The following is a 23,087-nucleotide window of genomic DNA, read 5'->3' as shown; positions in this document are numbered from 1 at the left end:
TGAAAGTGGAGCTCTTAGAGTCCATGAACGCGACGGCCACCAGGTTGGTGGGAGCCCAGGCGATCCAAGAGGCGTCGATTAAAGATCTGCAGCAGGAGATGACCGCGAGGGAGGAGGAGGCCACAGTCATCGGGGCAAAGGTGGAGGTGCACGAGGCACTCCACATGAAGTGGCAGAGCCGCTTCGAGGAGCTGGACACTCGGATGAGGAGGAAAAATTTGAGGATCCTGGGCCTGGAAGAAGGCCTGGAGGGGTCGGATCTCCCGAGATATGTGGTGGAGATGTTGAACTCCCTGATGGGGGAAGGGGCCGGTCCGGCGCCCCTGGAATTGGAAGAGGCATACCGGGTCATGGCCAGGAGGCCTAGGGCAAACGAGCCCCCGAGGGCGGTGCTGGTGCGGTTCCAGCGGCTAAGTGATCGAGAGAAAGTCCTGAGGTGGGCAAAAAGGGAGAAAAGCAGCAAGTGGCAGAACTCGACGGTAAGGGTGTACCAGGACTGGAGTGCGGAGGTGGCAAAGCGGCGGGCCCGGTACAACCGGACAAAGGCGGTGCTACACGCGAAAAAGGTCAAATTTGGAATGCTGCAACCGGCGCGCTTGTGGGTCACCTACAAGGACCAACATCATTATTTCGAGTCCCCAGAGGAGGCCTGGACCTTTGTACAAGAGGAAAAGTTGGACACGAACTAAAACCTGGGAGCACCGGCGGTCGTAGCCGCCGGGGGACTCTTGATTGAGCAAGTGGCCCTTTTCTTTTTCAGGCCATGTCGGAACTGGGTAACAGTTTTGTGGATTGTTTGGGGTGTTTTTTCTCGAACGGTTGACTTTTCTGAATATTTTGAAGGTTTCGAGTTGTTGGGTGTTTCTGTATATTTGTACTGTTGAAATCTCTATTGTGGGTCGTTGGCTTCTTATGGGGTGTTTTTTCCCGTTTCCAATTTCCCTTAGTTATTTACCCCTCTTACCCTTTTTCTTTGGGTGCTTGGGGGAGTTTTTTGTTCTTTTTTTCTTGCGGTTATGGTTATCTGCGGTTATTTATACTGTTTGATGGAGGGTGATGGTTGGGCACACTGTTAGTTGATAGTTAGTTAATTATTTTGTTATTTAAGTATGTAGTTAAGTATTTATGTATTTAGTTGCCATTGGGTATTGATATCGTTAAGTTGGGGAGACAGGACGGGGGGGAGCGGGTTGATTATGCGGGTCTTTCTCTGGGGTTTTAAGGGGATCTTTCACGGGCGCAGATGGGGTGAACCGGGAGGAGTCGGAATGTGGCAGGAGCAGCCGGGTCAGCGGAGACCAGCTGACTCTCGGGAGTACGATGTGGGGTACATCGCGGCTAGGAGGGGTCCTAGCCAGGGGGGGGGGGAAGGGGGGGGGGCTGGGGGGGGACACCGGGTTGCTGCTGGAAAGACCAGGGACGAGAAGGGGAGAGCCGGGGGGGTGGGGGGGGGGGGGGGGGCCATCGCTATGGGAAGCGGGTCAGAAAAGAAGGGATGACCCGGGGCGAGCAAGGGACAAGACATGGCTAATCGACAGGGAGTAGGGACGGGTCGCTCTGCGACCCGATTGATCACGTGGAACGTAAGGGGGCTGAATGGGCCGGTCAAAAGATCAAGGGTCTTCTCACACCTGAAGGGACTGAAGGCTGATGTAGCAATGCTGCAGGAGACTCATTTGAGGGTAGCAGATCAGGTCCGCCTGAGAAGGGGGTGGGTGGGACAGGTGTTCCACTCAGGCTTGGATATCAAGAACCGGGGGGTGGCGATTTTGGTGGGAAAGAGGGTGTCGTTTGTGGCGGCAGAGGTGGTGGCAGACAAGGAGGGCAGGTACGTGATGGTGAGGGGTAGGCTGCAGGGAGAGAATGTGGTACTGGTAAATGTGTATGCCCCGAACTGGGACGACGCGGGTTTTATGAGGCGCCTGCTGGGCCTCATCCCGGGACTGGAGGCAGGGGGCCTGATCATGGGAGGGGACTTTAATACGGTGTTAGACCCTGGGCTGGATAGATCGAGTTCCAGGACGAATAGGAGGCCGGCAGCGGCAGAGGTGTTAAGGGGGTTCATGGAGCAGATGGGAGGGGTAGACCCATGGAGATTTGGTAGGCCTAGGGCGAGGGAGTATTCTTTTTTCTCCCACGTCCACAGAGTGTACTCTAGGATCGATTTTTTCGTATTGAACAGGGGGCTGATACCGAGAGTGCAGGACACGGAGTACTCGGCCATTGCGATATCGGACCATGCACCACATTGGGTGGACGTGGACATGGGGGAGGCGCGGGACCAACGCCCGTTGTGGCGCCTGGATGTAGGGCTGTTGGCGGACGAAGAGGTGTGCAGAAGGGTGAGAACGGGCATTGAGAACTATCTGGGTACGAATGACACAGGTGAGGTGCAGGTGGGGACGGTCTGGGAGGCCTTGAAAGCAGTGATTAGAGGAGAGCTGATCTCCATAAGGGCACACAGAGAGAGGAAGGAGAGGCAGGAAAGGGAGAGGCTGGTGGGGGAGCTCCTAGAAGTAGATAGGAAATATGCGGCGGCACCAGAGGAGGGGCTATTAAGGGAGCGGCGTAGCTTGCAGGCCAGGTTCGACCTACTGACCACTAGGAAGGCGGAAATGCAGTGGAGAAGGGCGCAGGGTGTGGCGTATGAGTACGGGGAAAAGGCGAGCAGGATGCTGGCACACCAGCTTCGTAAGCGAGATGCAGCCAGAGAGATTGGGGGAGTGAGAGAGAGGGGTGGGGATGTAGTGCAGAAGGGGCAAGAGGTGAATAGGGTCTTTAGGGACTTCTATAGGGAATTGTATAGGTCTGAACCGCCGAAGAGGAGAGGGGGAATGAAGAACTTTCTCGACAAATTGGGGTTCCCAAAGGTACAGGAGGAGCTGGTGGAAGGGTTGGGGCGCCGATAGAGCTGCAGGAGCTAATTAAAGGGATAGGCCAGATGCAGGCGGGGAAGGCGCCGGGGCCGGATGGGTTCCCGGTGGAGTTTTACAGGAAATTTGTGGACTTGGTGGGTCCAGTGCTGGTGCGAGCCTTTAATGAGGCGCGCGAGGGGGGGGTTCTGCCCCCAACAATGTCGCAGGCCCTGATCTCCTTGATTTTGAAGCGGGACAAGGACCCGGTCCAGTGCGGGTCCTACAGGTCCATCTCCCTCCTGAATGTTGACGCCAAGCTGTTAGCAAAGGTCCTGGCAACCAGGATAGAGGACTGTGTGCCAGGGGTAGTCCATGAAGACCAGACGGGGTTCGTGAAGGGACGCCAACTTAACACAAATGTCCGGAGATTGTTAAATGTGATTATGATGCCAGCAGTGGAAGGGGAGGCGGAGATAGTGGTAGCGCTGGACGCGGAGAAGGCATTTGACAGGGTGGAGTGGGAATACTTGTGGGAGACGTTGGAAAGGTTTGGGTTTGGGGAGGGATTTATCAAGTGGGTAAAACTGCTCTATTCAGCTCCGATGGCAAGTGTGGTAACAAACGGGAGGAGGTCAGAATATTTTGGGCTCCATCGAGGTACTAGGCAGGGATGTCCCCTATCTCCCTTACTCTTTGCATTAGCGATTGAGCCGTTGGCGATGGCACTGAGGGGTTCAGGGGGGTGGAGAGGACTGACAAGGGGAGGGGAGGAACATCGGGTCTCGCTCTATGCGGATGATTTGTTGTTGTATGTGGCAGACCCGGAGGGGGGAATGCCGGAGGTAATGGGGATACTAGCGGAGTTCGGGGACTTTTCGGGATATAAATTAAATCTGGGGAAAAGTGAGGTCTTTGTAATACACCCGGGAGACCAAGGGGAGGGAATTGGGAGGCTCCCCTTCAAAAGGGCAGTTAAAAGTTTTAGGTATTTGGGGGTGCAGGTGGCAAAGAACTGGGGGACCCTCCACAAGTTAAACTTTTCCAGACTGGTGGAACAGATGGAGGAGGAGTTTAAGAGGTGGGACATGGTGCCGCTGTCGCTGGCAGGGAGGGTGCAGTCAGTTAAAATGACGGTCCTCCCGAGGTTCTTGTTTTTGTTCCAGTGTCTGCCCATCTTCCTCCCCAGGGCCTTTTTCAAGAAGGTAACGAGTAGTATCATGGGGTATGTGTGGGCACATGGCACCCCGAGAGTTAGAAGGGTCTTTTTGGAGCGGAGTAGGGATAGTGGAGGGCTGGCGTTACCCAACCTTTCAGGATATTACTGGGCGGCAAATACATCGATGGTATGAAAGTGGATGATGGAAGGGGAGGGGGCAGCCTGGAAGCACATGGAGAGGGCGTCCTGCGGCAACATAAGCTTAGGGGCACTGGTAACGGCACCATGGCCGCTCCCTCCCACGAGGTATACCACGAGCCCGGTGGTGGCGGCCACCCTCAAGATCTGGGGGCAGTGGAGGCGACACAGGGGGGAAGTGGGAGGTCTGATAGGGGCACCACTAAGAGGGAACCACAGATTTGCGCCGGGAAACACAGGAGGGGGATTCCAGAGCTGGCAGAGGGCGGGTATTAGACAACTGAGGGACTTGTTTATAGAGGGGAGGTTTGCGAGCCTGGGAGAGCTGGAGGAGAAATTTGGGCTCCCCCCGGGGAACACGTTCAGGTACCTCCAAGTGAAGGCATTTGCCAGACGACAGGTAGCGGGGTTCCCCGCGCTCCCCGACAGGGGGGTGAGTGATAGGGTGCTATCAGGGGTCTGGGTCGGGGAGGGGAAGATCTCGGACATCTATAAGATTATGCAGGAGGTGGAGGAGGTACCAGTAGAGGAGCTGAAAGATAAGTGGGAGTTAGAGCTGGGGGAACAGATAGAGGACGGGACATGGGCAGACGCCCTGGAGAGGGTCAACTCGTCGTCGTCATGTGCGAGACTAAGTCTCATTCAATTTAAGGTACTGCATAGAGCCCACATGACGGGGACAAGGATGAGTCGGTTTTTCGGGGGTGAAGACAGGTGTATTAGATGTTCGGGAAGCCCTGCGAATCATGCACATATGTTTTGGGCATGTTCGGCACTGGAGGAGTTCTGGAAGGGGGTGGCAGGGACGGTGTCGAGAGTGGTGGGGTCCAGGGTCAAGCCAGGATGGGGACTTGCGATCTTCGGGGTTGGGGTGGAACCGGGGGTACAGGAGGCGAGGGAGGCTGGAATATTAGCCTTTGCGTCCTTGGTGGCTCGGAGGAGGATCCTGATTCAGTGGAGGGACGAAAGGCCTCCGAGTGTTAACACCTGGTTAAACGACATGGCAAACTTCATCCAATTGGAAAGGATCAAATTCGCCCTGAGAGGGTCGGTGCAGGGGTTTTTCAGGCGATGGCAACCCTTCCTAGACCTCTTGGATCAGAGATAGAAACTGAGGCCGTGACAGCAGCAACCCGGGAGGGGAGGGGAGGGCGGGAGGGAGGGGGGAGGAGGGGGGGGGGGGAGGGGGGACAAAGACGAAGGAAGTACGGTAGCGGTGGTGGCACGGGCAAGGCCTGCCCGAGGACGCTGCTAGAAATGATAAGTTGGTCTGACTGTCGGTTCGCCGGCGGCGGGGGGGGGGTGGGGGGGGGACGCGCGAGTAGGGGGGGGGGGGGGACTTTTTTCTTTTTCTTGTTAAGTAGGGGGGTTTGACTTTGTTTTGTTATAATTTAAATGTAAATGTAGGGGGGGTTAAAATGTTTGTATTTTGAAAAATTTCTTCAATAAAAATTATTTAAAAAAAAAGTTACTAGTGCAACCTAATATTGACTGGAACCTCCTTACTGCAAAATGGTTTGGATGGAGCAGATTTGTCAGGTGTGTACAGGAAGGATTCCTGACTCAATATGTAGATAGGCCGACGAGGGGGAAGGCTATATTGGACTTGGTGCTCGGCAAAGAATAGGGCCGGGTGTCAAATGTCTTGACGGGAGGGCATTTCAGTGACAGTGACCACAACTCCTTGACCTTTACCATAGTCATGGAGAGGTATAAGAACACTCAGTATGGGAAGGTATTTAATTGGGGGAGGGGAAATTATACTGCTATTAGACATGAGCTGAGGAGCATAAAGTGGGAACAATTGTTCTTGGGAAAATACACAACAGTAATGTGGGGATTGTTTAAGGAGCACATGCTGCGAGTGCTGAATTGTTTTGTCCCACTGAGACAAGGAAGGAATGGTAAGGTGAAGGAGCCTTGAATGACAAGAGAAGTGGAGCTTCTAGTCAAGAGGAAGAAGGAAGGTGACGTAAGGTTGAGGAAGCAAGGATCTGACTCGGCTCTAGAGAGTTGCAAGGTAGCCAGGAAGGAACTCAAAAATGGACTGAGGAGAGCTAGAAAGAGGCATGAAAAAGCTCTGGCAGGAAGGATTAGGGAAAACCCCAAGGCTTTCTACACGTACGTGAAAAATAAGAGGATTATCAGAGTGAGAGTAGGGCCGATCAGGGATAGTGGAGGGAACCTGTGCCTAGAGTCTGAAGAGGTGGGGGAGGCCCGAAATGAATACTTTGCTTTAGTATTCACTAGAGAGAGGGACCTTGTTGCCTATGAGAACAGTGTGAACCAGGTTAATAGACTCAAACAGGTTGATATTAAGAAGGAGGATGTGCTGGAAATTTTGAAAAGCTTCAGGATAGATAATTTCCCTGGGCCTGACGGGATATACCCAAGGTTACTCCGGGAAGCGAGGGAGGAGATTGCTGCGCCGTTGGCGACGATCTTTGCGTCCTCAGTCTCCACTGGAGTTGTACCGGATGATTGGAGGGATGCGAATGTTGTTCCCCTATTCAAGAAAGGAATAGGGAAATCCCGGGGAATTACAGACCCATCAGTCTTACGTCTGTGGTGAGCAAAATATTGGAAAGGACTCTGAGAGATAGGATTTATGAGTATTTAGAAAAACATAGTTTGATTAATAATAGTCAGCATGGCTTTGTGAGGGGCAGGTCATGCCTCACAAGCCTCATTGAATTCTTTGAGGATGTGACGAGACACATTGATGAAGGTTGGGTAGTGGATGTGGTGTATATGGATTTCAGTCAGGCATTTGATAAGGTTCCCCATGGTAGGCTCATTCAGAAAGTTAGGGAGCATGGGATACAGGGAAATTTGGCTGTCTGGATACAGAATTGGCTGGCCGAAAGAAGACAGCGAGTGGTAGTGGATGGAAAGTATTCCGCATGGAGGTCGGTGACCAGTGGTGTCCCGCAAGGATCTGTTCTAGGACCTCTGCTCTTTGTGGTTTTTATAAATGACTTGGATGAGGAAGTGGAAGGGTGGGTTAGTAAGTTTGCCGATGACACAAAGGTTAGTGGAGTTGTAGATAGTGTTGAGGGTTGTTGCAGGTTACAGCAGGGCATCGACATGATGCAGAGTTGGGCTGAGAGGTGGCAGATGGAGTTCAACCTTGATAAATGTGAAGGGATTCATTTTGTAAGGTTGAATTTGAATGCTGAACACAGGGTTAAAGGCAGGATTCTTGGAAGTGTGGAGGAACAGAGGAATCTTGGGGTTCACTTACATAGATCCCTCAAAGTTGCCACCCAGGTTGATAGGGTTGTGAAGAAGGCATATGGTGTGTTGTCTTTCATTAACGGGGGATTGAGTTTTTGCTGCAGCTTTATAAAACTCTAGTTCGACCAAACTTGGAATATTGTGTCCAGTTCTGGTCACCTCATTATTGGAAGGATGTGGATGCTTTAGAGAGGGTTCAGAGGAGATTTACCAGGATGCTGCCTGGACTGGAGGGCATGTCTTATGAAGAAAGGTTGAGGGAGCTAGGGCTTTTCTCACTGGAGCGAAGAAGGCAGAGAGGCGACTTGTTAGAGGTGTACAAGGTATCCATGAGAGGCATGGATAGGGTGGATAGCCAGAGACTTTTCCCCATGGTGGAAATGGCTGTCACGAGGGGACATAATTTTAAGGTGATTGGAGGAAGGTATAAGGAGATGTCAGAGGTAGGTTCTTTACACAGAGAGTGGTGGGTTGTGGAATGCACTGCCAGCTGAGGTGGTGGAGTCAGAGTCGTTAGGGACATTTAAGCGACTCTTCGACTGGCACATGGACAGCAGTAAATTGAAGGGGTGTAGGTCAGGTTGATCTTAGATTAGGATAAATGGACGGCACAACGTTGTGGGCTGAAGGGCCTGTACTGCGCTGTATTGTTCTATGTTCTAGTGCCTGTAGGACTGTACCCTACACACCTTCAAGAATTGAAGCAAGGTTTGAGGTGGGGATGTAAAATATCAAATTTTATTGCTTCATCCCTTACACAAGTCATTGGTAGATATACTTTTAAGAATCAAAAATACAATTACCAGTATTCTTTGGAACCTTCCTTTAATTTAAAGTAGTGAATAACTTTGAAATAATAATTTAAACTGAAAATATGCAAATCAATAACAATCTGAAACAGAACACCTAAAATATTTTCACCTATTTTTTACATAAGCTGCCTAACTAATGAGAATAGTTGCAGAGCAAGAATCAAATTTGGGATCTTGTCTATGCTGCTTATATAAGTAATACATTTTCCTACTAAGCTATCAGAGTTACTGAATTTCTAAAAAGGAATTCATATTCATCAAGATAATGTAAGTTGTTCACACAATGGTAAAACAACTGAATGATTAAAAAGGTGTAACCTTGATATTTTGTTCCTTTATTTTGCATGTGAGCAGATCATTATTTAAATAGTAACACCAGTAGACAAAAGGAGATAGGAAAATACACATGGAATTAATTAGCTAGATACTAGCACATCTAAAAAAACAACAGCGAAGTTGGCTGAGAATAAAGCAACAGTTTTACTTGTTGAAAGAATTCACTCTCAAAAATGCTCCTGAGTCTGCAATATTTATTGTGTAACTGAAACCACAATGCTTGGCACATATGGCAAATGTCAGGAGAAATGCAATCAACTGAATTGTTACATATTTCAAAATGTCCATCAAAGAAGAAAGAAAAAAATGCGCCAAATCATTTCACAGCGCTCAAATATATTACAGAACAACACTCACGGCATTCTTCAAGTCAAGATACTTTGTATTTCTAGTGACTGGAATTCCTGATAAAAAGGCCAAAATGTCATTATTTGCCTGTGGAGAGAAAATATAAAATGACATCAGTTGCAATTTAAATTAGCAGAGAATTCCAACACCACACTTCTGTACCTTCATTTTTGCTATTTTGATGCAGGGTAGAAACTAAATATGAAATATTGTTTTCTTTCAGGTTCTTATTTGCTTGCACTTTTCCATTATTTCTTTTATTTCCAGCCTTCACAATCATTCTTTTTCTGACCTCTTGCCAAGGGGCTGGATTCTCCTGCCCCACCCGCCGCAAGATCACCACGGCCGAGCCACGGACAATGGAGAACTCTACTGACCTCAGGCAGGATTCTCCAGGCTCCGGGCGGACGTGGACGAGAATCCCACCCAACATATCTGTCAGTCCATACTGTTAAGATTAAATATCCAACAGCCATTCTGGTCAAATCACATACAGTGGTCACAGCCATTTTCTTTACCCATCGACCGATTTCCACCCAGCCTTTCCTAGGCACTGATTCATGCTTGGGGTCTCAATTAACTTCTGCTGAATGACCCCCAGTAACTCACCCAAGTGTCCATTGTTCTAAATCAAGTGTGCGAGTGCTGAAGGTTTTTTGATGATAAAGGGCACCATAGCCTCATCCTCTCCTTACTCAATGTCCACTTACATGCACGGTAGCATTGTGGATAGCACAATCTCTTCACAGCTCCAGGGTCCCAGGTTCGATTCCGGCTTGGGTCACTGTCTGTGCGGAGTCTGCACATCCTCCCCGTGTGTGTGTGGGTTTCCTCCGGGTGCTCCTGTTTCTTCCCACAGTCCAAAGATGTGCGGGTTAGGTGGATTGGCCATGATAAATTGCCCTTAGTGTCCAAAATTGCCCTTAGTGTTGGGTGGGGTTACTCAGTATGGGGATAGGGTGTTGATCTTGGGTAGGGTGCTCTTTCCAAGAGCCGGTGCAGACTCGATGGGCCGAATGGCCTCCTTCTGCACTGTAAATTCTATGTAATCTACAATTGAATGTCAATCTGGAGCAGAACCTTGGCTTTCTTTCCCTTTGTGGACAACAAAATCAACTGTAGTACCTGTACCCCTAATGCTGCTCCAGCTGGGACCAACAAACTTAGCACAAACTGGAAATCACATCAAGACTTTTTTGATGTGTTTGACTCAGTTACAAGGTTACATACAAATTCTATAACAGTCGATTAATGCACTTCAGAATTTTCTACAAAACAAATAGCTCAGTCTAGAGTATTTTCGATATCAATCTGCGACTGGTAACACAAGAGTCCATTGTAAAATGGAATTAGCACCTCTGGATATGCAGATCTGGTGTAACAGTTGTGTCAATACAAGCCCTATATTTGACCGATCTGTAAAATAGCAGACAAAGTTCAATTGAACTGCACCCTGCACCAAGGAAAGAAACAAAGTTGCATTCATCCCAGCTGTACCTTAGGAAGGACCATAACAAGTTGCTTCCAAATGGGAACGGGAACTGAAATGGCAAGTTTATTCAGAGTTAACAGATTTTCTTGTGGACACTTCAAAACACCAAGTTAAAAAGCAAAGTAACTCAGTGTCATATTGTGCAGGGAATATGTGATGTTGATAGACTTTGGAATGCGAGTTAGGAAACGAGAAAAGTAAGAAATTTCTTTCAGCCTCCGCTAACTGATAGTTCATGAGATCCAGGATGGTAGATGCAGATGCCAACTTGGAGGGAGTCATTCACCACTTCCCTGCCACTTTCAGGGATCAGTTCTGTTGGGGCAAAATGCAGTCACCTATAAGTTGGTAGAGGCCTAACATCAGTAGGTGAGAAAATGCTAGAGTTGATTATAAAGGATGCAATAACAGGACACAGAAAATATCAACAGGATCAGACAAAGTCAACATGGATTCATGAAAGGGAAATCATATTTGACAAACCTACTGGAGATTTTTTGAGGATGTAACTAGTAGAATAGATAATGGAGAACCAGTAGAGGATGTGGTGTATTTGGATTTTCAGAATGTTTTTCATACAGTCCCACATAAGAGGTTAGTGTGCAAAATTAAAGCACATGAGATTGGGGGTAATATACTGACATACATTGAAAATTGACTAGCAGACAGAAAACAGAGTAGAAATAACTGGGTCATTTTTCAAGTGGCAGGCAGTGACTAGTGGGGTCTCGTCGGGATCAGTGCTTGGGGCCCCAGCTATTCACAATATACATCAATGATTTGGATGAGGGAACCAAATGTAATATTTCCAAGTTTCTGACGAGATGAAACTTGGTGGGAATGTGAGTGGTGAAGAGGATCTTAAGAGGCTTCAAGGTGATTTAGACAGGTTGAATGAGTGGGCAAATACATGGTAGATGCAGAATAGTGCGGAAGAATGTAAAGTTATCCACTTTGGACAGAGAAATAGAATGGCAGAGAATGATGTAAATGGTGAGATTGGGAAATGTTGACAGATAAAGGAACCTGGGTTTCCTTGTACACCAGTCACTGAAAAGAAGTAGGGAGGTGTGGCAAGCAATTAAGAAGGCAAATGGCATGCTGGCATTAATTGCAGAGTAGAAGACCAAGGATGTCTTACTGCAGCTGTTCAGGGTCTTGGTGAGACCACGCCTGGAATATTGTGTGCAGTTTTTAACTCTTTACTGAAGAAAGGATATACTTACCATGGAGGGAGTTCAGCGAACGTTCACCAGACTGATTCCTGGGATGTCAGGATTGCAGTATGAGAAATTGGGTCGACTATAATAATAATCGCTTATTGTCACAAGTAGGCTTAAATGAAGTTACTATGAAAAGTCCCTAGTTGCCATATTCCGGCATCTGTTCGGGGAGGCCAGTACGGGAATTGAACCCGTGCTGTTGGCATTGTTCTGGATTACAAGCCAGCTGTTTAGCCCACTGTGCTGAACCAGCCCCGACATTGTATTCACTGGAGTTTGGAAGATTGAGAGGTTATCTCATTGTCACACACAAAATTCTGACAAGAGCTGGACCCACTGCATGTAAGAATGTTGTTTCCTCTGGCTTAGGGGGGTCTAGAACAAGAGGTCACAGTCTCAGGACACGAGGTAGGCCTTTTAGGGCTGGGATGAGGAAAAGCTTTGTCATTCAGAGGGTGGTGAACCTGTGGAATTCTATACCGCAGAAGCTGTGGGGGCCTGGTCATTGAATATATTTAAGAAGGAAATAGACAGATTTCTGGATTCTAAAGGTGTCAAGGGGTATGGGGTGAGTGCAGGAGTATGACACTGAGATAGAAGGCCAGCTCTGATCAAATTGAATGGCGGAGTAGGCTGAAAGACCTACTCCTATTTTCTGTTTCTATGTCTATGCAAATGAGGAAAGCACAGCCTAGTGGCCTGCTACAGCAAGCCTTTGTCTTCAGACTGGCATGACACCCTAACGTAGGTGAGGGAGTCCATTTTCAGACCCTAGTGTTGGAAAAAATCCAGGATCAGAAAACCACCTCTGGTAAGAAGCCTTAAAAGTGTTGTGTCACTATCAACGGGAGGGCAGGAAATCTTCATCAAGGGTTTTGTTAATACTGCCGATTGCCCACCCAAAGTCACACGGAACCCCTACTGCCTACACAAAACACAAAGAACCCACAACTCCAAAAATCACAGAATCTATTTCCTACCTCATCCAAGACAGCAAATCGCTTGGCCCTCTGTCTCTGACGCAATAATACAAGACCAGCAATGATGTCAGAGGGCACAATGTCCAAGTCTCGGAAGAACTCAGCAAAAAGAAAAGCAACTTCAGAATAGGCATCCTGTGAAAAAGAAACAAAGCTGATAGTAGAAAAATAAAAATCCTAAGTCAGTTAGGTATGGTAAAGGAGCACAGCATTCGTGTAAAAATGCACAGAAGCTTATTTAGTGGGTAAGGAGAAACATCACACCTGGTGTAAACCATTTTTATCACAATGACATCACTCTTAATTGGATGCAACCGTGTCTCATTTTAAAAAACTAAATCGACTTTAGGATTGCAAATGTCAGGTCCATATACAGATAATTCATGGCAGCTCTCTTGCATGAGGGTCAATAGCGCTAATAGAACATAGAACAGTACAGCACAGAACAGGCCCTTCGTCCCTCGATGTTGTGCCGAACAATGATCACCCTACTTAAACCCACGTAACCCGTATACCCATAACCCAACAATCCCCCCATTAACCTTACACTACGGGCAATTTAGCATGGCCAATCCACCTAATGTGCTAATGAAGGACTCTCAAATGGAGTTACTATCATGGATGTCAGAATAGCTTCACCTTGATGTAGTTGGTGTGTGTGTGCACGTGCAAATATATATAGTGTGTGTGTGTATATATATATATATGTATATTAGTGTAGATGTTATATATATATATATATATATATATATACACACACATACATACAGAATGCATATATTATATATAATATTGTGCGCATGCCCAATAAAAAGGCCTAAGTTTATCTCTCATCCAGAAGACATCTCCTGCCAGTGCAGTAGTTCTTCAATAACACCAGATTATTAGCCTAGATTATGTTCTCGGGTCTCTTGAAGAAGGATTGAAATCACAATTTTTAGGACTCAGATGTAAGAATGCCACCACTGAATTGAGGTTGACACAAGATAGTTTTTGTTTTCTAGTGAGAGTAAACAGTACAAATCTCACAGCTGGGGTGCAAAGAGAGAGAAGCAAAATTGGTAAAATGAAAGAAATGGAAAAATAAATATTTGGCAAGCAAGATACAAGAAATAAGAGGCACAAGAAATAATAACATTGCTGTTTGGCTCAATCAGCTCATTTGACAAATTAAACTTTTCACCTTTGTTGTGAACAATGTATAAATTTAAGTTGAATTGATATATTTTTTATATATATAAATATATATATTATATGTACGTGTCTGTTAAGAAAGGTAAAAATTGACTTCCGGTGGCGGCAATGAGGAGCTAAGCCGCACATTCGGCAGCTCCCGCTGAGAACGGACTTTGGGGCTCTTTTCAGGGCCCCCAACGGAGCTGTGGCGGCAAATCCCGACGTGGGAAGAGGTCAGGAGTCGACCCCAACGGTCCTATGGTCCGGGCCAGGAGTGGGGTAAGGAGAAAGCCGGAGAAAGCACCCCCGAAAAAGCGGGGGAAGGAAGACAAAATGGCGGCCGGCGGAGGCCTTGAGGAGCTGAGGCAGTGGGCTCAGGAGCAGCAGGCGACTCTGTTGCGCTGCTTCCAGGAGCTTAAGTTGGAGCTGCTGGAGTCGCTGAAGGTAACCAACAGGGAGCTGATGGAGACCCAGACAGCCCAGGGGGCTGCAATCCGGGAGCTGCAGCAGCAGGCCTCCGAAAGGAAGGATGAGGTTGTGGCCGTGGCGGGGAAGGTGGAGATGCACGAGGCGCTCCATAAAAGATGGCAGGAGTGGTTCGAGGAGCTGGGCAACCGGTCGAGGAGGAAGAATTTGCGGATCCTGGGCCTCACGGAGGGGCTGGAGGGGTCGGACCTAGCGGCCTATGAGGTGACTATGTTAAACTCGCTGATGGGGGCTGGGTCCTTCCAGGGGCCCCTGGAGTTAGAGGGCGCCCACAGAATTCTGGCTAGGAGGCCCAAACCGAACGAGCCGCCGCGGGCGGTGTTGGTGCGGTTTCATCGGTTCGTGGATCGTGAGTGTGTGCTCCGGTGGGCCAAGAAGGAGCGGAGCAGCAAGTGGGAGAACACGGAGGTGCAGATCTTCCAGGACTGGAGTGCGGAGGTGGCGAGGCGGAGGGCCTGGTTTAACCGGACGAAGGTGGTGCTCCATAGACGGAGTGTGAAGTTCGGCATGTTGCAGCCGGCGCGTCTGTGGGTCACCTATAAGGATCGGCACCATTATTCTGAGTCCCCGGAAGAGGCGTGGGCCTTTGTGCAGGCCGAGAAATTGGACTCAAACTGAGGGCCTAAGATGGGGGATGCTGTATAATACTGTATTTGCATTTGCTTGGTTTAATGTAAGATGTGGGTTGGCCTTAGGGTGGGTGGGGTGATGTTGATTTGTCTTTTCTATATGGGTTTTTCTGCAGGGGTCGGATGGACGGGTTCGGGCAGAGGAGTAAACGGGGAGTTCGGGGAGCTGGTGGGGGGGACTGACAATGGGAGTAGCCCCGGAGGAGGCGGGGCCGGGCAGGGCAAAAGCGCGGGCTTTCTGCGGGTATCCCACGCTGGGAGATGGTGGGGGCGGAGTCGGGGCTGAGAAGCGCAGGTCGTTGCTGGCTGTGTTCTTTTCCCGTGCAAGAGCGGGGGGGGGGGGGGGGGGGGGGGTAGGTACCGGGTAGCTGCTGAAACGGCCAGGAAGGAGCTGGAGGATGCAGGGGGTGCTGGAGGAGGGGGGGGGGGGGGGGGGGGGGGAGTTGCCGCCGTGGGAAACTGGCAGAGCGGGGGACGCTGGCCGGGGTTGGGCAAGGGATGGGGTATGGCTAATCGGCAGGGGAGGGGGGCAGGGAGCCCTCTGATCCGGCTGATAACCTGGAATGTGAGGGGGCTGAATGGGCCGGTCAAACGGGCCCGGGTATTTGCGCACCTGAAGGGGCTGAAGGCGGATGTGGCCATGCTCCAGGAGACACACCTGAGAGTGGTGGACCAGGTTCGGCTGAGGAAGGGATGGGTGGACCACGTATTTCACTCAGGGCTGGATGAGAAGAGTAGTGGGGTGGCGATCCTGGTGGGGAAGAAGGTGTCGTTTGAGGCATTAAATGTGGTGGCTGACAGTGGTGGGAGTTATGTGATGGTGAGTGGCAAGCTGCAGGGGGAGCGGGTGGTGTTGGTGAATGTTTACGCCCCAAATTGGGACGATGCGGGGTTTATGCGGAGTATGTTGGGCCACATTCCGGACCTGGAGGTGGGGGGCCTGATCATGGGTGGGGGACTTCAACATGGTACTGGATCCCCCATTGGATCGATCCAAGTCCCGGACGGGCAGGAGGCCGACGGCGGCTAAGGTGCTGAGGGGATTTATGGACCAGATGGGGCGGAACCCTGGAGGATTGCGAGGCCAAGGGCCAGAGAATACTCGTTTTTCTCCCACGTACACAAGGCCTACGCGAGGATTGATTTTTTTTGTCCTGAGCAGGGGGTTGGTTTCGAGGGTGGAGGATGCGGAATACTCCGCCATTGCCATTTCAGATCATGCCCCGCACTGGGTGGACCTCGGGCTGGGGGAAGAGAGGGACCAACGTCTGCTCTACGCTTGGAGGTGGGGCTGCTGACAGATGAGGAAGTGGCCGAGAGGGTTCGGGGATGTATCGAGAGGTACCTTGAGGCCAATGACAACGGGGAGGTCCGAGTGGGGACAGTCTGGGAGGCATTGAAGGCGGTGATGAGGGGGGAATTGATCTCCATCCGAACCCATAGGGAGAGGGGGGAGCAGAGGGAGAGGGAGAGACTGATAGGGGAGATGGTGCGGGTGGATAAGAGATATGCGGAGGCTCCAGAGGAGGGATTGCTGGGGGAGAGGCGTAGCCTTCAGGCCAGATTCGACCTATTGACTACCAGAAAGGCGGAAGCTCAGTGGAGGAAAGCACAGGGGGCGGTGTATGAATACGGGGAGAAGGCGAGCAGGATGCTGGCACACCAGCTCCGAAAGCGGGACGCGGCCAGGGAGATTGGGGGAGTGACGGATAAGGCTGGGAAGGTGGTACAGAGGGGAGTAGATGTTAATGGGGTCGTCAGAGACTTCTGTGGGGAACTGTACCGGTCGGAACCCCCGGTGGAGGGGGGTGGAATGGGGCGCTTCTTGGACAAGCTGCGATTCCCGAGGGTGGAGGAGGAGCAGGTGGAGGGACTGGGGGCGCCGATCGAGCTGGAGGAGGTGGTCAAAGGGATAGGGAGCATGCAGTCGGGGAAGGTGCCGGGGCCGGATGGGTTTCCGGCAGAATTTATAAAAGGTATTTGGACCGGTTGGGCCCCCTGTTGGTCCGGACCTTTAACGAGGCAAGGGAGGGGGGGGGGGGGGGGTCTTTGCCCCCAACTATGTCACAGGCGCTGATTTCCTTGATCCTGAAGCGGGACAAGGACCCTCTGCAGTGCGGTTCATATAGGCCGATTTCGCTGCTGAACGCCGACGCTAAGCTGCTGGCAAAGATCCTGGCCACTAGAATAGAGGAATGCGTGCCCGGGGTCATTCACGAGGACCAGACGGGGTTTGTGAAGGGAAGGCAGTTGAATACGAACGTGCGAAGGCTCCTCAATGTCATTATGATGCCAGCCATGGAAGGGGAGGCGGAGATAGTGGTGGCAATGGATGCGGAGAAGGCCTTTGATAGGGTTGAGTGGGAGTATTTGTGGGAGGTGTTGGAGAGGTTTGGGTTTGGGGAGGGGTTTATCCGGTGGGTGAGGCTGCTCTACGAGACCCCGATGGCGAGTGTAGCCACAAATAGGAGGAGGTCGGAGTACTTTCGGCTGTACCGGGGGACGAGACAGGGGTGCCCCCTGTCCCCCTTGCTCTTTGCGTTGGCGATTGAGCCCCTGGCCATGGCATTGAGGGAGTCAGAGACCTGGAGGGGCCTGGTGCGGGGTGGGGAGGAGCATCGAGTGTCGCTGTATGCGGACGACCTGTTGCTGTATGTGGCGGACCCGGTGGGGGGGATGCCGGAGGTGATGAGGATTCTTAGTGAATTCGGGGGTTTCTCGGGGTATAAGTTGAACCTGGGCAAGAGTGAGTTGTTTGTGGTGCATCCGGGGGATCAAGAGGAGCGGATTGGTAGGCTCCCATTGAAGCAGGCAGGGGAGAGCTTTAGGTACCTAGGGGTCCAGGTGGCTGGGAGTTGGGGGGGCCCTGCACAAGCTCAACCTCACAAGGTTGGTGGAGCAGATGGAGGAGGAGTTTAAGAGGTGGGATATGTTACTGCTGTCACTGGCGGGGAGGGTGCAGTCCGTTAAGATGACGGTGCTCCCGAGGTTTTTGTTCCTGTTCCAGTGCCTCCCCATCCTTATCCCGAAGGCCTTTTTTAGGAGGGTCAACAGGAGTATCACGGGATTTGTGTGGGTGCATGGGACTCCGAGGGTGAGAAGAGTGTTCCTGGAACGAGGCAGGGATGGGGGGGGGGCTGGCGTTGCCCAACCTGTGTGGGTACTATTGGGCTGCCAACGCAGCGATGGTGCGTAAGTGGGTAATGGACGAGGAGGGGGCAACATGGAAGAGGATGGAGGCGGCGTCATGTGTGGGCACGAGCCTGGAGGCGCTGGTAACGGCGCTGTTGCCGCTCCCTCCAACGAGGTATACCACGAGCCCGGTGGTGGTGGCTACCCTCAAAATTTGGAGGCAATGGAGACGGCATGGGGAGAAGTGGGGGGTTCGATGGAGGCCCTGATACGGGGGAACCATCGGTTTGTCCCAGGGAGCATTGATGGCGGATTCCTGGGCTGGCACAGGGCAGGGGTTAGGAGGCTGAGGGACCTGTTTGTGGAGGGGAGGTTCGCGAGCTTGGGGGAGTTAGAGGGGAAGTTTGGGCTCCCCCCGGGGAACATGTTTAGGTACATGCAGGTTAGGGTGTTTGCCAGGCAGCAGGTGGAGGGGTTCCCCTTGCTGCCCCCACGAGGGGCGCGGGATCGGTTGCTCTCGGGGGTGTGGGTTGGAGGAGGGAGGATTCGGACATATACCGGGTGATGCAGGAGGTAGACGAAGCCTCGGTGGAGGAACTGAAGGGTAAATGGGAAGAGGAGCTGGGTGAGGAGATTGAGGAGGGGACGTGGGCGGATGCCCTGGCGAGAGTGAATTCCTCCTCTTCCTGCGCGAGGCTTAGCCTCATACAGTTCAAGGTGCTGCATAGGGCCCACATGACTGGGACGAGGATGAGTAGGTTTTTCGGGGGCGAGGACAGGTGTGCTAGATGCTCGGGGAGCCCAGCGATCAGGGGGAGGTTTGGATCGGGGGGGAGGGAGAACTGTGTACATGGGTCTGTGGGATGTGGCGGGTGTTATCTCTTTCCCTTTTGTCGTTGGGTGTTTTTTTGTGTTTTTTTTTCTCTTGTTTGTAGTTGCTTTTGAAGTTGGGTGGGAATTGTTCTTGGGGTGTTACCGAGGTTGTTTTGTTAATAGAGTTGAGCTGTTCATACTTTGTAAAAATTTCAATAAAAATTATTTTAAAAAAAAGAAAGGTAAAAATGGTTTTGGTTTCATTAAGGTTTTGTTTGTGAACATTTGTGCCTGGGTGTCTGGTTAGATTTGTGGCTAAAAGTCTTTCGGTCTTTTGGGTTTGTTTGGTTTTTTTTAAATGAAATTTTACAATACCGGAAGTTAAAGAGATGGGTTAAGAGGGGTTGAAAATCAGTGATTTTGTAAGTAAAACACAAAGTAGAAATGTTTTACTGTTCCTAGTGACAGCAATCCAGCGGCAGACACAGAAAAAGCAGAGATTTGAGAGACGAGTGCTTAGTGTGGGTCAAAGAGAGATGGGGATTTGTAAGCTCTTGGAGGAGAAAAAGCTCGTGAGTCAGTCGTGAACTGAATAATCAGTTATAATGGCTCCACATTAGCTGTCCTCTAGTATCTCTCCTGTGGCCAGCGAAAATTTGAACATTTCTGCCAGAGCCGCTACAATCTCCTCCTTTGCCTCCCACAGCTACCTGGGATATATCTCATCTGGTCGCAGGGATTTGTCCACTTTTAGGCCCATTAAAACTGCTAATGTCTCCTGCATCTCAATGTTAAGTTGTTCAAGTAAATCACAATGCGGCTCCCTGATTTATATACCTACATCATCCTTCTCAGTAGTGAACACAGATGCAAAGTACTCATTTAAAACCGCACTTATCCTCTTGTTCCACACAAAAATTGCCACATTGGTCCCTAATGGGCCCTACCCTTACCCCGGTGAACCTTCTGTCCTTAATATACTTATAAAACACCTTCGGAATTTCCTTTATTTTATCCACCAGTGTTTTTTCAGGGGATTCTTAAGTGACCCCCTGCACCTTATATATTTCTCTAGGGCCTCCGCTGTTTTAAGCCCTCAGTCTCTGCTGTAAGCCTCCCTTTTTCTCCTTATCTAACCCTGGATACCCCTTGACATCCAGGATTCTCTGAACTTATTGCTCCCACCCTTCACTATCATAGGAACATGTTGGCTCTGTACTCTCTTTTTGAATGAATTTCTTTTTGAATGAATCCCATTGCTCTGCTGTAGATTCTCCTACAAGTAGATGCTTCCAGTTAACTTTATATAGATCCTGTCATATTTTATTAAAATTGACCCTGCCCCAGTTCAGAATCTTAATTTCCTGTCTATCTTTGTCCCTTTATATAACTACCTTAAATTCTACTGACTTATGGCCATTGTATCCAAAATAATAATACTAATCTTTATTGTCACAAGTAGGCTTACATTAACAATGAAATGAAGTTACTGTGAAAATCTTCTCGTCGCCACATTCCAGTGCCTGTTCGGGTACACAGAGGGAGAATTCAGAATGTCCAATTCACCTAACAAGCATGTATTTCGGGAGTTTTGGGAGGAAACTGGAGCACCCAGTGGAAACTGACGCAACCGGGGAGAACGTGCAGACTCCAAACAAACAGTGACCCAAGCTGGGAATAGAACCTGGGACCCTAGTGCTGTGAAGCAGCAGTGCTAACCAATGTGCTACCGCGCCGTCCATTTTCTCCCCCACTGAAACTTCAACCACTTGCTCGGCTTCATTCTCTAACAGTAGATCCAGCACCGTCCCCTCACTGGTTCAACTTTCTATGTATTAGCATAAAAGGTTGTCCAGAATGCATTTTAAGAATTCCACACCCTCGAAATATTTCACACTTTGACTGTCCCAGTTAATATTGGGGAAGTTGAAATTGCCTACTATTATTACCTGATTTTTCTTACAATTCTCAGACATTTTCCTACATAACAGTCCTTCCATCTCTCTCTGACTGTTTGGGGGCCTATAATACACTCCCAGCAATGTGATCACCCCCCTTTTTGTTACTAAGGTCGACGCATATGGCTTCATTTGAGGAACCTACCAAGATGTCATCCCTGAGTCCTGTCATGGTTCTCCCTAATCAGTAAAGCAATTCCTCTTCCTCGTTTACTTGCTCCCTCTTTCACACCTGAAACCTTTATACCCTGGGATGTTCAACTGCCAGTCCTACTCTTCTTTCAATCAAGTTTCTGCGATTGAAATAATGCCATTATTCCATGTGCTGATCGACATTGAGTTCATGAATCTTACCCGTCAGGCTCCTTGCATTAAAATAAATGAAGTGCCGTAGAACTTTAAAAAATGTCAGACAATGCATTGGTGGAAAATATAAAAACAAATTGTTTATAGAAAGGTCTGGGATATGGGTGGCACGTGGTGCAGTGGTTAGCACTAGGACTACGGTGCTGAGGACCTGGGTTCAAATTCCGGCTCTGGGTCACTGTCCGTGTGAAGTTTGCACATTCTCCCCGTGTCTGTATGGGTTTCACCCCCACAACCCAAAGATGTGCAGGTTAGGTGGATTAGCCACGCTAAATTGCCCCTTAATTGGAAAAAGAAAATTATTGCGTACTCTAAATTTAAAAGAAAAAGAAAGGTCTGGCATAATATGAGTGAATTCTAGCTCTTTGTGAAGGTAATTTAGCAATATGAGATTCGGCACAATCCCCCAACCCCCCCAAAAATGTCTGAACATTCAAGTTCTCATGTCTATGTGGAATGACATCACACCAGCTGTGGATGAGGTGTAATGCAAAAGAATGGGCACTGTTCTCATATTTTATGGAATGCGACATCATCTCACTTAATGTGAACGCATAGCAATGTGGCTAATAGTCTGTTGTTTCGGTCTACATTTTGGAGATCTGGTAACAGGTGTATTTATCTTTTTATTCTTTCAGCACACGTGGGTGTCCCTGGCTAGACAAAAGTGTTTATTATCTATCCCGAATTACCCTCAAGAGGGTGGTGGTGAGCTGCCTTCTTGGACTGCTATAGTCAATGTGGTTTCAGTATATCCACAGTGCTGTTAGGGGGCGAGTTCCACTGAAGGATCGGCAGTAAAGTTCCAAGTCAGGATGGTGTGTGGGTTGGAGGGGAACCTGCAATTGGTGGTGCTTCCATATATCTGCTGCCCTTGCCTTTCTTGGTGGTAGAGGTCGCAGGCTTGAAGGTGCTGTTGAAGAGGTTTTGGTCAGTTTCAACATTTAACACTACTACTTGAACGGTTTCACATTTAATATAGGATTTATTTTTAAACTTCCAATACTGTTGCATACTCATACATTATAAAATCCTTTACATACTAGAGTTTCAGTTACATTTTTCTAACTGTTATAAATGCTGCCAGAAACCATGTTAATCACCACCTCTCCAGCAGTCTGCATCTAATTGGCTCTCTACTGTTTCCATGACAAGCACACAGCCACAGCTTCATTTTATTACTCACAACAAATGCTATTTTGGGATTTTAATTATAGGAGTGGAAATTATTTGAAAAAGCACACCTGTTCCTGGGGCAACTAACCAGAAAGCAATCAATTTGTCCTAATTAAATTTTACCTGTCTCAGTTGAACTCATGTACAATTTTATAACATGAAAAAAAATTGTCCTTGTATGCCATAACGCACAGCATGAAGGTTACATAATTTAGCTCCTATTTTGCCATGTACAACACGGTCTGAATAATGAGGTTCTCATCTGTTTGGCTTATTGAAAGGCATCAATACATCCAGACTTATTTCCAATTTTATTGTTCTCATCTCTTTACCTGAAGGTCAAGGTTTTGCATGACAGATTGTTATTGCATTAAAGCATTCTTCAACTATGTCAGGAGCAAACAATGGATGCAGAGAGGTTGGCACACTAAAGTCTGACAGTGGGGAAGTGATGTCTGAAGTTGGAAACAGAAACAAAATCCTGTGGAAGTTGGAAACCTAGAGGAAAACAGAAAATGCTGGAAACACTCATGTACGGCAGCACTCTCCATCCTATCAGCAATGTGCTCTTGTTCTTTTCCTACCTCACCTTTCTCCGGCTCTGCAATTGCTTTAATGGTGTTTCTTTCTTTTTTAAAAATAAATTTAGAGCACCCAATTATTTTTTTCTAATTAAGGGGCAATTTAGCGTGGCAAATCCACCTACCTTGCACA

At 49.1% G+C, this 23,087-nt stretch overlaps 1 protein-coding gene across 2 annotated transcripts in view; it reads right to left on the bottom strand.

Annotated features, from left to right (window-relative positions):
- Positions 1 to 23,087, bottom strand: part of LOC119971727 (diacylglycerol lipase-alpha-like) — a 367,691-nt gene that overhangs the window by 128,118 nt on the left and 216,486 nt on the right. For both annotated transcript variants that reach the window (XM_038807684.1, XM_038807683.1), the window contains 2 exons: positions 12,638 to 12,772; positions 8,952 to 9,029 (listed from right to left, as the gene is read on the bottom strand). In XM_038807684.1, the coding sequence (XP_038663612.1) occupies positions 8,952 to 9,029; positions 12,638 to 12,772 (213 nt within the window). The remainder of the gene's footprint in view (positions 1 to 8,951; positions 9,030 to 12,637; positions 12,773 to 23,087) is intronic.

Source organism: Scyliorhinus canicula, chromosome 9, assembly GCF_902713615.1.
Source record: "Scyliorhinus canicula chromosome 9, sScyCan1.1, whole genome shotgun sequence".
Taxonomy (NCBI): domain Eukaryota; kingdom Metazoa; phylum Chordata; class Chondrichthyes; order Carcharhiniformes; family Scyliorhinidae; genus Scyliorhinus; species Scyliorhinus canicula.
Note: the sequence above shows the minus strand (reverse complement) of the source record. Positions and strands in the feature narration are given on the sequence as shown.